Source organism: Panthera uncia, chromosome B1 (assembly GCF_023721935.1).
Source record: "Panthera uncia isolate 11264 chromosome B1, Puncia_PCG_1.0, whole genome shotgun sequence".
In the NCBI taxonomy this organism is placed as follows: domain Eukaryota; kingdom Metazoa; phylum Chordata; class Mammalia; order Carnivora; family Felidae; genus Panthera; species Panthera uncia.
Window position 1 is genome coordinate 168841338 of NC_064811.1, and position 13058 is coordinate 168854395.

The following is a 13058-nucleotide window of genomic DNA, read 5'->3' on the forward strand; positions in this document are numbered from 1 at the left end:
TACGTTCAAATTTAAAATATTTTATAGGGATGAATTTATAATTGCATTCTTTCTGTTTAAAAATACTATTTAAAAATATTTTACTAATTATATAACTCGTATATATACACGTAGAAATTTTTCAAAGTACTAGGAACTTAAGAGAAAAATGCTTATTATGTCATCACTCAGAAGTAACCACCGTTAACGGTTACCTATGTAAAATTTAAAAAAGCATACGTACATTTGATACAATTGGAAAAGCCTTGTGCATACCATTATGTGACGTGCTGCTTAATTTAATGTACATGATGAGTCTTTAACAACATTATGTATTTTAGAGTTAAATGTAAGTCCAGTTGACTCAACGTTTCATCTTAAATTTGTAATTCTGTATTGTAATAATTATACCACAAAAATACCCTGTCTGAACGGCCCCTCCCTGGAAATCACGTGTTTAATATTTCCTAAATTATCTATCCGTCCTTTTCCACTGACAGATATTGTTACATAGTTGCAGCTATAGCACAGATATAGTTTGGTAAATTGCTTTTTCTCCTTTATTATTTTATTATAAGCATTTTCCATGTTGCTGTGTTATTTTATTATCATCTTCGATGGCTATTAACCATTGCATCCCATGAATGTGCCCTAATTAATCCTCCCCCTACTATAGAATATTTAAGCTGTATCGTTATTTCTAAACAGGTAATCATCAAAGTTCATCATAAATTTAATATGAAAACATTTAGCTTATATCAATATGAAGTGCATTTCGATTATTAAGAATTGTACCAAACACGTGTACTTACAGCTTTCTGGTTATTTAGGATACAGTCTCCTATCACTTCTTGGCCTTTTGGTTAAGATCAAGTGTAGGATGCATTTCTAGAAGTATACATTACCTAGTCAGAGGATGCAATTCATTACAATTCTGATGTCAAACAAGTACCAATATGTAATGTCAGACACAATAGAGTACTAGGTATTTGCACTATTGCTAATCCTTAGCATCACTAAATATTAAATAATCCTTGATTCATTGACTTTGTCTCTTCTATGGTTTTTTCTTTTCACGCCGTAAAGAGACACTAACTACTTCGTGGAAAGCATAGAAGTTCTGTTCAGTAAGATTCTTTTCTTAAATAAACTGTCTCATTCAAAAAAGAAAAGGTTTGAAACAGCTGTTGAAAGTCAAAGACCCCAAGATTGCTGATACCCTAGGGCAGTAAACAGAGAACAGGTGAGCGGGGTCCTTTTCTTGCCATGACCCAGTTTTAAGGTGGATTATTGATCTTGCCCAGATTTCCCCAGTGAGTAAGAAGTCACTGTACTGTTGTCTGACACTTATTTAGGATGTGTCTTTAAAGCACCTCCAACTGATCTTCAGCTAATGACCCCGACTCTCCCCATTACCAATGTTACGTCACAGTATTCATTAACACTTTCATGGGGATTATTGGATGTGATGTCTATAAAGAGCCAGTTCTTTGTTGGTAAGAAGGTAGACTGTATCCATCCTGTTTGGCATATGGGAGGCTTAGGCACAGAAAGAGAATGACTTTTGGAAACCCAGCTCGTGTTAAGGGGAAGCCAGAAGATTTACACAGAAGGCCAACTACGTGCTACCTGCTTAGAGCACCAGCCGAGTCGGGGCCCCAGAACAAAATTGTTTAGAAAAAATTTAATCTTTGATATTTCAGAAAAATCACTGAAGTAACCATTATAAGCAAAAAAATAACACAGAGCCTGGGGGACCCCACAGTAGTTATTTTATGGTTTAGTGTGGTTCCTAATGAGGCCCTAGTGAAAACTCACATCTTTGACTGTTGGTCTAGTGACCCTCAGCCTTCAGTGTCAGTCTCTCAGGTGAAGTCATAATTGATTCCATAGAATCTGGGGTGGTTGTTTTCTTTCTCCCTGACCAATTACTGTTTGAGGTGATTTTGTTTCTTTGTTTGATTTGGCTTAGTCGGTTTTAAGAATAATTAGAGTCCTGGGGTGCCTGGCTGGCTCAGTCCAAGAGCGTACAACTCTTGATCTCGGTGTCATGAGTTTGAGCCCCATGGGGGTAGAGATTACTTTAAAAAAATAAAATAAAAATCTTTAAAAGAAAAATGAGCAGTAAGAGTATTTTTTGGAATTTAGTTCTATGATATTTATTTAGTACAGATTCAAGATAAATAATAATGAATGGCTTCCCCTTAAATATATGAGCAGTTGAAACAATACCAAAAAATTACAAACCCATGCATGCTGTCTTAAAAAAATAATAATAATAGAAAAGGAGAGAATACTTTGAAATCAGAAAAAGAAACTGCAGTCAACAGGCATTTCCCAGTGACTCCTTACTCAGACTTCCCTGGAACTTTCTTACCCTTTACATTCACAGAGCAAGGCAAACATACTTTGCAGAAAGGTGGACTACATATATCAAAATTTTTAAATGAGGGGCACCTGGGTGACTTAGTTGAGCTTCCGACTCTTGATTTCGACTCAGGTCATGATCCCAGGGTCATGGGATTGAGCCCCATGTTGACCTACTTGGGATTCATTCTCTCTCTGTCTCTCTCCCTCTCTCCCTCTCTTTCTCTCTCTCTCTCTCTCTCTCTCTCTTGCGTGCGCGCTTTCTGTCTCACCCTCTGCCCCTCCCCGCCCTTTGCACACTCTCTCTCTCTAAAAAAAAATAAAATAAAATTCTTATTAAAAATTTTTAAATGATTTAAGAAGCATATCAACCAAACAGAGTGAATCCTGTTTGGGATCTTGATTCAAGCAAACCACTAACAAAAATTTATGAGAAATGTAAACAATGGATACTTGATGAAATTAAGGAATTATTTCATTTTGTAGCACTGATGATGGGAGTGTACTTATATTATGCAGTAAGTCCTTGCCTGACTGAGGTATATACTAAAATACTTATAGATGGAATGATACGCCATCTAAGAATCGTTTCCAAATGATCCAGTGAGGGGCTCAGAATGTGACTTAGGTGGGCGTAAGAAACTAGACTGGCCATGAGTTATCATTATTGACACTGAGTGATATATACATGGGAATTTATTATATATTCTCTTCTCTTTTTTATATGTTTGAAATTTTCTGTAATAAAATGTGAAAAAGTCTTTGCCCCCTCCAAATACCTTGTCTTAATATTTATATATTTAATAGCTAGTGACACTAACTTTTTTAAATTATTTGGGTTTCTGTTTTCATTAAATACCTATTTATATCCTTTGAAAATTTTTAAAAATTGGGGCGCCTGGGTGGCTCGGTCAGTTGAGCGTCTGACTTTGGCTCAGGTCATGATCTCACAGCTTGTGAGTTCGAGCCCCGCGTCAGGCTCTGTGCTGACCACTCAGAGCCTGGAGCCTGCTTCGAATTCTGCATCTCCCTCTCTCTCTGCCCTTCCCCCACTCACACTCTGTGTCTTTCTCTCTCAACAATAAAAATAAACAATAAAAAAAATATGAAAAGTTTAAAAAATTGAACTCATATTTTTCTTTTTGGTTTATAAAAGTTTCTTATATATTAAAGATATTTGGCATCTAAAATATGTCCAGCAAATAGTTTTAGTTGACTGATGATGCTTTCTGCCAAATGAAAGCCTTTATTATTTTTTTTAATGTTTTTATTTTATTTTATTTTATTTTATTTATTTATTTATTGAGACAGAGAGAGACAGAGCATGAGCGGGGAAGGGACAGAGAGAGAGGGAGACACAGAATCGGAAGCAGGCTCCAGGCTCTGAGCTGTCAGCACAGAGCCCGACGCGGGGCTCGAACTCACAGACTGTGAGATCGTGACCTGAGCTGAAGTCGGACGCTTAACCGACTGAGCCACTCAGGCATCCCCATTATTATTTTTTTTAATACTAATAGCTCGTAGATGTTTCTGTGTTGTCTTATTTCATACCACAGCTTTTGTGTGTGTGTGTTTTATGCACTTTATTTTTTTGGAGCTTTTTTTTTATGATTTATTTTATTTTTTAGAGTGAGAGACAGTACATAAGTGGGGGAGGGGGAGGGAGGAAATCAGGGGGAGAGAGAGAGAGAGAGAGAGAGAGAGAGAGAGAGAGAGAATCTTAAAGCAGGCTCCACACTTAGCACAGAGCCTAATGCAGGGCTCCATCCCAGGATCATGAGATCATGACCTGAGCTGAAATCAAGAGTGGGACTCAACCAACTGAGCCACCCAGGCGCCCCCTAGAGCTGTTGTAAATTCACAGCAAGGTTAAGAAGAAAGCACAGAGATTTCCCAGTAAACTGTCCTCCCACACTGGCCCAGCCCCCAATATCATCAACATCCCCCACCAGAGTGGTATATTTGTTACCACTGAGGAATGCACACTGACACATCACAATCATCCAAAGTCCATAGTTTACCTTAGAGTTCCCTCTTGGTGTTGTAGTTCTGTGGGTTTGGACAGATGTATCATGTGTAATAACATGCGTTCACCATCGTAATATCAGACAGAATGATGTCACTGCCCTAAAAATCCTCTGTGCTCTGCCTGTTCATCCCTCCAAACTTTCTATTTTTATGGAGCAAAATCTATCAATTTTTAATCAAACCAAGGCTTACTAAATACCCATTCAGAAGCCAGAAGCAATACCCATCATAAAAGGTAAAATATCTTTTTTAACCCTGCTTGTTTTTACATTATCCCATAGTCATTCCCTCTGTCCCTGTCTCCCCCCAACGCCAACTCCACCGTGGGAGAGTAGGTTGCATACGTGCTGTTTTAAGAACAATCATATCGTCTTCCAGAAGTCCAGCCCATACGTTCAGGAAATCTCTCATCGATACAATACTTTAAGCTCTAACCCATATTCCTGTTCTGTCAGTGGTCCCGCTAATGTCTTTTATACTTAGCAACATCTGGTACAGGATCCAATAAGGATCCCATGTTGAATTTTTTTCTTCTTTAATCTGAAGCAGATTAACCCCTCCTTATCTTGGCTTTCACACCGTTGACATTTTTGAAGATTATGGACGGGCCAGTTATTTTATAGGATTTCCCTTCATTTGGGAGGTTGGGTTTGTCTTATTTTCCCTTGTGCTTAGGGTTCGGGTTATACATTTTTGTATGATGTCGTTTCCTTTTTAGGTATCATATCCAGAAGCACAGTATGTCCCTTTGTCCCCCATTGGTGATGTTAATTGACTGTGTACGTGATGAAGGTTTTGACCATTTTCTTTGCTGTGTACGGTTACTATTTTTCTCCCCTTTGTAGTTAATAAGTAACGTATGGGGAAATATTGTGAGACTGTCCCGTTTCTCGTCAAACTCTTGCTCTCTCTCCGTAGCATTCAATCGGGATTCTTGAATGAATTAGTTGTCACTATGGTTCTTGAAAAATCTGTCACTGTAATAAAACCATTTCAGGAGGACACATATATACTAGGCACTTATTCTAAGCATTTTGCAGTAGCCTCGTGAGGTAGGTACTGTTAATGTCCCCGTTTAACAGATAAGGAAACTGAGGCATGGAAAGATTATCTGCCCAAGATCACTCAAGAAGTAAGTATAGGTAGGATTTCAGCACAGCTGGCTGTCCCTGGGGCATGTGCTATTATCCACTGCAGAGGGCTACTTACTCATCTTTTACTGCATGAATTCTGTCTTTGCTTGTAAATATAATAAGACTTTCTCTTCCTGGGATAAGATGAATATTCAGAGATGTTTTCCTCCTGTACTGTGACGGTTTCATTTCTGTACACGTATTGGGATGTTTAATTGGCAATTCGAAATGCACATTTAGAGCCCGAGAAGGAAGTCACAGGTCAAGGTTAGATTGAGGAGGCATAACCCCTGGTCTTTCTGGAGCACATTTTGACTGTCGGGTGGTCAGTGTTTTGTGATTTTGCCCCTGTGCTTGGCCGATAGGTCAATCCTGGAGCCACTCTTGGAGCGCAGAGCTTCGTCAGGTGCCAGAGTAGAAGATCTCCCCCTCAAAGAGGACACGGAGAACCGGATCAGCAAGTTCAAGAGAAAAGACTGGAGCCTGAGCAAGTCCCAGGTCATTGCAGAGAAAGCATCAGAACCTGATCTGATGGTAAAAAAACAAATGAATGAACGAACAAAAACGGGGGGTGGGGCAAGCAAACAAGCAGCAGAGGTTTGCTAGTGCTTTCCCCCCTAGCCGGGCACATCGCCATTCACGTCACAGCTGGGAGTCACCAGGGGGCAGCCCGGCCGCGCCTCCTCAGGACCCAGCAGCCTGTGGCAACGTCAGATCTTAGACTGGGTGAGGGAAAGCACATATGGAGAATCTGGGCATCTAAATCAGTAGTGGCGCAAGACCTTGTACCCACAATGTAAACATGTGGGTTGATGCTTGGAGTTGTGGTTCTCACCACCATGTTCCATGAGTTGGTCCAAACACAGTCCTTTCTCTTCTCTTAACTTTAAAAAAAAAAGAAAAAAAAAAAAAAGGTGCTTTTTTTCTTCATGAGCCACATCAAGGAAGGCAAGACCAGCCTTCCCTGAGAATCAAGATGGCTCATTTCCAACCTAAATAACATAATCCAACTGTGGTCAAAATCAGGCTCGTGGCTGGCCAGAAAATAAAGCATGATTCAGTGATTCCCTGTGCTTGTCTTTGCCACGGTCACCACATGGCAGGGCGGCAAGCTCAAGAATGGCTCCTGGAATTGTTCCCTCTAACAGGCAAGATTGTTCAGAGCGTTGATGAGCTCGGCCTTTTTTCACCATGAGAATGCTTTGCTCTGTCCCCTCCCCCACCCCCACTAGAGCCCAGCCAGAAAAGCACAAAGGCCAAAGAGTCTCCAGTTGTCGGACAATCGGCTGACGCCATTTCATGGTTCTTCACCTTCTCAGTCAACACCCTTGAGCCCGCCTCCACTCACTCCTAAAGCTACCAGGACCCTAAGTAAGTTTCATATAGAGATAGATAGAGAGATGTAGCTGTATCCTTTATATCTGTTTTAGTAGGAAATAGAGTATGTTTATGGATCTGGGCAATTTTTAGCCAGAACAGCCACTGTTCTGTATATGAGATTATTATAAAGTTGATTCATTCTGTGGTGGGTGGTATAGGACAATCAAGAGTTTGAGAAGAAGTGTTTGGGTTGTTGGGACTCGTTAACCTTCTCTGTATAGTGACCCAGAGGGTCTCACTACTCCTTTTCCGATTGTGAAGGTATAAATGAGATAGAGTCAGATGGGGACCAGACAGGAAGCAAGTAACTTACAAACTATTGGGTCGATATCCCTGTACTTTGTATAGGAAAGGGTCCCCAAAAAGGACAAGAAATAGACCTGTTCTCTATACCATTTACAGTCAGGCCTGGGGAATCAGCAATAACACAGTGCCTGAGAAGAATGACAAGGTATCCTTGGTAAAAAGAATGGAGGAGTAAATCATTGTGCCACATGGGACATAATAGTCAATCAAGAGTTAGAGATAATTAGGTTAAGGTTTCCTGGAGGAAATGGATATTGCACCGTTCAAATGATAAAACTAAGACAGTTCAGTCCAATTTAACCAATACTTACCGACCACTTACTTTGTGACATTTTTTCCTGAGCCCTTGGGAAATATCAGAGAATAGAGCAACACCATAAGTTCTAGAAAATGTCTTTATCTCCAGCGTAATAGTAAAAACCCTGAACAAAAAATGGGATTTTTACTTCAGAACTTCGTGTGAAGCCTTCTGGTGAGTAAACGGCACTACATGTGTCATGTATGGGGCAAGAGATCTTTTCCATTCTGGCCACAGAAACCATAGCCTATGATCTTAGCCATTCGATTGACCAGGTTGAGGTGGTAAAATGGCAAGCAGAGGTTCTATAAGATGCCTTGATGAATTCTTCTCTCTGCCTTCATCTACTTGTAACATTTCTAGGCTCGCCATCTTTGCAGACAGATGGGCTGATGACTACTGGTGTCCCGCCTCCCCCTCCCCCCAAAAGCAAGCCCTATGAGAGCGGCCAGAGGAACTCCACAGAGGTAGGGAACACCGGCCGGCCCTGGGGTCAGAGAACACCACTAGTGGGAATGGAGGGTCGGTTTTCCAAGCTTTTTACTGGGCAGGTTTCCCAGAGATGTGTCACTCTCATCAACTCTTGATTCATTCCTGAAACCATAAAAACGGGAGTTTGCAGTGGGAAGTAATGAAACCCAAGTAGACTTTTTCATCAGACTGAAGGCAGAGGTGTTCTCTGTACGTCACTGTGGGCACAGGCGAGTGACCTAAGACGTGAGTTCTGGCTCACATTTGAAGAGTTTCCTCCTTCTGAGTGAACGCAATGACCTCTGATGAGTTTCCTTTGTTCATTCAACAAATATTTATTGAGTACCTACCGTAGATGTGCCAAGAGCCCTAGTGTTGGGGACATAACATTTTGGTGAATATCTGATAACTCAGAGAGGACAAGGGAGGATAAATCAGTCTTCTTTCCCTTCTTGCCTGTGTAGACAAACTCAGATCAGTTAGAAGCTAAAGCACAATGTCAGAAAAGTGGCGGAGAAGGCAGGTTAGGAAAAAAGGGAAGACTCATTTGGTTCTTGTTGTGTCTGTTCCCTCAGATTGCTCCCCCACTGCCCATCAGAAGAGAAGCCAAAGTCCCACCCCCACCACCTCCAAAAACTCGGAAATCTGGCTTGCTTTCTTCTGAGCCTGGATCCCAATAAGGATCTTGTCCCCTCTCTCTCTCTGGAACTCCTGAACACCTTGAACACCTGATGCCTGAGAGGTGAAACTGTCCTCACTCCCTGGGGCCCCTTGCCGACCACCTTTCCTGATCCGGGGTCAGGTTCACCAGCTCCGAACTGGTTGGTCTTCGAAAGGCTTCTCTTTGATAGAAGCCTAAGGCCACGCCGCCTCTCCTCCATTCCACGTGGAATTCTAAAATTGGCCGTGTCCTGTGTGTCTCTCAAAAGAGAGATCTCCCTCACCACTATTAAACTCAGCCTCCAGTGCAGAGCCACTGAGGCCTACAGAAGCCTGGATAAGTTCTTCTGGGGTGATGGCGGAGCACCCCAGGAACCTACTCTTTGGAAGGATTTCTTGCGTCGCTTCTGAGAAACTATGCTTGAGACTTCGTTTTCTCACGTGGGCACATCGTGTCCCGAGTGACATTGGAAGAGACCCACCTCAAGTACTTCAGTAGCCGAAATAATCCTATCTTTCTGATGTCTGCTGTGTCTCCTTTGAGGAAAAGAATGTCTTTGTCATGAAGATTGGCTACCTTCACGTGTGGATAGTTATCATTGTTGAAAAAACATGGACTCCACCGTGAGGTCTGAGCTCCTGCAGCACCAACCCCCCGTCCCCGCCACGTGTGGCACGGGAAAGCTGCCCCCACCCCCTCCCAGGAGCCCCTCATGCTCCCGACTAACGGCCCTCGGCACAAGGCAGTAACTCCTTCCCGCTACAGACTCACTTGAAGCTCTTTCTTTTGCACAGTTTCTTGTCCTGTTATCTCCTTTGAGCTCAAATCACGGGACAGAAGGGCCTTAGAAGCCCCAGGTTCAACAGCTTCCCTTCCAGATCCCATTTGGACGGCTCAGCAGCCCCTCTCTGCAACCTGATTTTACCCTGGAGAATACAGTGCAATATCTCCCTTTGATTATTTATTCCTCGTGATTGTGGAATTAATTCGATTACATGCCTATGGTACTAATGTCAGTGCTCCTTTCCGAAGAAGAAAATGGGGTGATTTCGATGGTCAAATATTCCATACACACACACATCAACAACCACACAAGGCTAAAGGCGTTTTGAGCTAGAAGGGCCTTCAGGGTCATACAGACAACCCCCTCGTGTTGTCGAAAAGGAAATTGAGGCTCAACACAGAAAGTCTGACTACACATGCTCACTAATAACCCAGCTTGCTGATTGAGGCTCTCTCCCCAGATAGCGCCTGGATCGAGAAGACGGCCCTGACAAACTCCATGATGATAGCTATCCCTAGTCGGAACAACAGTGGAAATGTCCCAGATATTTCTATCCTACTTGGGTGTTGATGACAAAGTGGAAAACTTGTGGTGGATCCCCGAGTTCAGCCTATAGGGAAACTCACCAGACCCCCTTCCACAACCAGGCCCAATCCCCTTCCCCGCTGCGGTAGAGAGAGGAGAGAGAGATTTCACCCCCGGGATTTGCTTGCCTGCCTCTTGGTGGGCCTGTTTCCCACGCCACCCCTTTGAGGAGAGACATACTAATTCTTCACAGAGTCAGGAACGGATAAACCTTCTGCGACGTGGCCAGCATCACTCAGGCAAACTAGTGTAAGAGTGCATTTAAAAGAGGCGAGGAAAAGGTCGTGCTTCACCCCTACTCAGGAGAGCCTATACGGGGGTCAAATAGAACCTGGGCTTTGGAAGGAAACCATCTCATTTCAGACCATCCCAACTATGTCGTCCATTAACTTGGAGACTCCCTCAAAGTGTCTGAAATCCTCTGAGCCTTCGTTTCTTTTACCTGTCGAAACAGGGATAATACCACACAGGTGAGGTTCCCGAGAGGTCGACTCTGTGATGCAGTAGGTGCGAAATGGCCCTTTCTTGTCTCTCCTGGCCCCGAGTAAGATCTGGAATTCGCCACCAGCGAACAGCACGTATATTTTTTCCCCCAACGTAATTGGGAACGTGAGTGCAAATTAGCTGTGCACATACGGCCCCTTTTGCAAAGATGGCACCTTTTGGAGTAATTATTTATGACCAAAGAAGAAGCGGTAATAACCGGAAAGGATATTAGCGGAAAGAACGCAGGAGAACAAAGAGAAGGAATGGAAAGGTTATACTGGGCTTCTGTGGAGCCCAGAGCAGCTTCTGAGACGTTGCCTCGCAGACTGGCTAGCGGGGACCTGTAGGCCTCACTCACCGTATTTTTCAAGCTGCCTTTAAAAGAAAGATGTAAACTGGGTCACAAAAATACCAAGCCTCAAGCAGGTCCCTTCAGAGTAGCGCAAGCGAGTTCTGCGGTGTGGTTTTTGATGAGAGGCTGGGGAAATCCGACACACCCAGTGCCCTTTTTCAATAGTCTGGCTTTCCATATGATTCCCCTTCCACATTAATGGAAATACTGGGTCTCTGCTGCCTGAATAGGAAGGATTCTAGGTAATGAAGTGAATCACAGATTACAGGGAACATTGGAAGTTTTATTTCCTTTGGAAAACCATTGGGTCAGAAAAAGTCACGTCGGACAAAAGATCATAAATAATACCTGTCCTACAAAAGAAATGCCGTACGATTACCTTACATATAGGAGAGATGAGGGGCTGGGAATAAAAGGGGGAAGAGCTGGCCTTTATTTTCCTTGATAAGAACTCTGCAGTATTGAACGACATTGGAAATAGCCCCCCCACCCCAAACCGTCACAACCTTTGTGGATATTAGTTTATGGGGGTTTTTTCAATCCCTTCTTTTCTCTCGGTTCCGGTGACTTGTCTTCCTTTGAGTTTGTTTTTCTCTTTCAAGAATTGAAAACTATTGTTCAACGTTTATTAATCTTTCACTGAATGCCCGACGCCATACGAAACCCTTGGGCAGTGGCAGTTCGCTGTGTTCAATGGGGACAGCCTGGTATACAGACTGTGTCGTACCATGGGGTTGGCAAGACGGTGGGATGAGAGGAAAGCGAAACCTTAAATAAGGCTGCTGGGTCACGGGCCCCTCCCTCCTCTGCCTTCACACCTGGATTCCAGAATTGGTGTCATTTTTTCCCATCAGGGAGACCCATGAAAAATGCCACCACCCCGCACATCCCTAAGACAAATGAGATAAAGTAGGATCCGAGGTAGCAGTCTACCTTTGTTAACGTTTTCCAAGCTTCGGGAAGCTTCCCCTTCCCCCGGCGCCCAGATTATGGGGTGATTTCTTCCTTTAAAATTGAGACATGACTTAACGTACGTATGGTCACATGCACAGATCTCAGGGGTACAGATGGATGAAACTTTACATAGGTGTATACCGTGTCACCAGACCACATCCAGCACCCCAGAATGTCCCCTCGTGTCCATGCTGTCCTGCAAAAGGCATCTGGAAGGCCTTTGACATTTGTCCCTTCCTTCCTCTCGCTTCTTGGATACAATGAAAAAAGCAGGGAAACTGCCCCCCATCAACACAAAACAGGACAGAAAAGACCATGTATCTTTCGGCAAGTCAATTTGTAGTCAGTTCCTGGGCCCCAATTTCTTCATGTAAAACAAAGATACTTATTTGAGGCTGCGTGATTTTTAGAATCCTTTCGGCTCTAGCTTTCTTTGATTCTAAGTGAATGAGAAAGAGAGAGAACCTAAAGGAAACGACGTTTCTGTACAACAGCTTTTAGGTCCGTGCACCATTGACCAAGTGGGATTTGAAAATTGGTTGGAAAAGGTAAGTTCCTCTTGGGGTGGGTTGAGAGTGGAACTACCAGTTTTAATCTACAAAAGGAAAAAGATAGTTTTCCTTTTAAGTTGATGATTTCAGGCTGATTCTTACAGTCCAGCCAAAGCCGGTCTCCCACACATGCTGCCTAAACTCCTCTATTAGTCCAGTTTTGTGAGTTGTTCATGCAAACTTTGTCAAAGGCTCTGTTGCCAGGATTTTATAAACTAGTTGGTTTTCAAACATGGCCCGTTAGGGAGATGTGCATTGAAGTAGCAAAATTTTGTTCAGATTTGCTGTTATTTATTTTTTAAATTAAAAACGGAAATGTATTTTGAAGTTTATTGTGTTTAGTTTGTTATTGCCTTTATGTTAAAGAAACAAAATCATTCCTGGGCTTTTCTTTATTGACACCTCCTTCGCGACACATCACACCCAGTCCCTGTGGGCGCCTTTTGTTTAGACTCGTGCTGTGGGGTCATGGAGTCATCTTTGCCTGGAAGCAATAAAACCTGCAGACCATTTGGTTCTCCCCCCTCCATCCATCCCTTTGCCATTGGAGCTGATGGCTTCTGACAACAATTCGTTTATAAGATGGGTTCTGTTTCTTCATTCATTCGCTTGCAGAGTTGAAGGGAAGTAAAAGGAGTAGTAGCTAATATCTTACTTGGGAAGGATAGGACCCAATTCTGAAACTGGATTGAACCTTAGTATCACCTAAGAAGAGGCTGTACC

At 42.9% G+C, this 13058-nt stretch overlaps 1 protein-coding gene across 3 annotated transcripts in view; it reads left to right on the plus strand.

Annotated features, from left to right (window-relative positions):
• Nucleotides 1-10864, plus strand: part of DOCK5 (dedicator of cytokinesis 5) — a 195985-nt gene extending 185121 nt beyond the window's left edge. For all 3 annotated transcript variants that reach the window (XM_049631601.1, XM_049631600.1, XM_049631602.1), the window contains 4 exons: nucleotides 5873-6041; nucleotides 6740-6878; nucleotides 7855-7958; nucleotides 8538-10864. In XM_049631601.1, coding sequence (XP_049487558.1) covers nucleotides 5873-6041; nucleotides 6740-6878; nucleotides 7855-7958; nucleotides 8538-8642 — 517 coding nt within the window. In that variant the 3' untranslated portion in view covers nucleotides 8643-10864. The remainder of the gene's footprint in view (nucleotides 1-5872; nucleotides 6042-6739; nucleotides 6879-7854; nucleotides 7959-8537) is intronic.
• Nucleotides 10865-13058: the final 2194 nt, after the last annotated feature.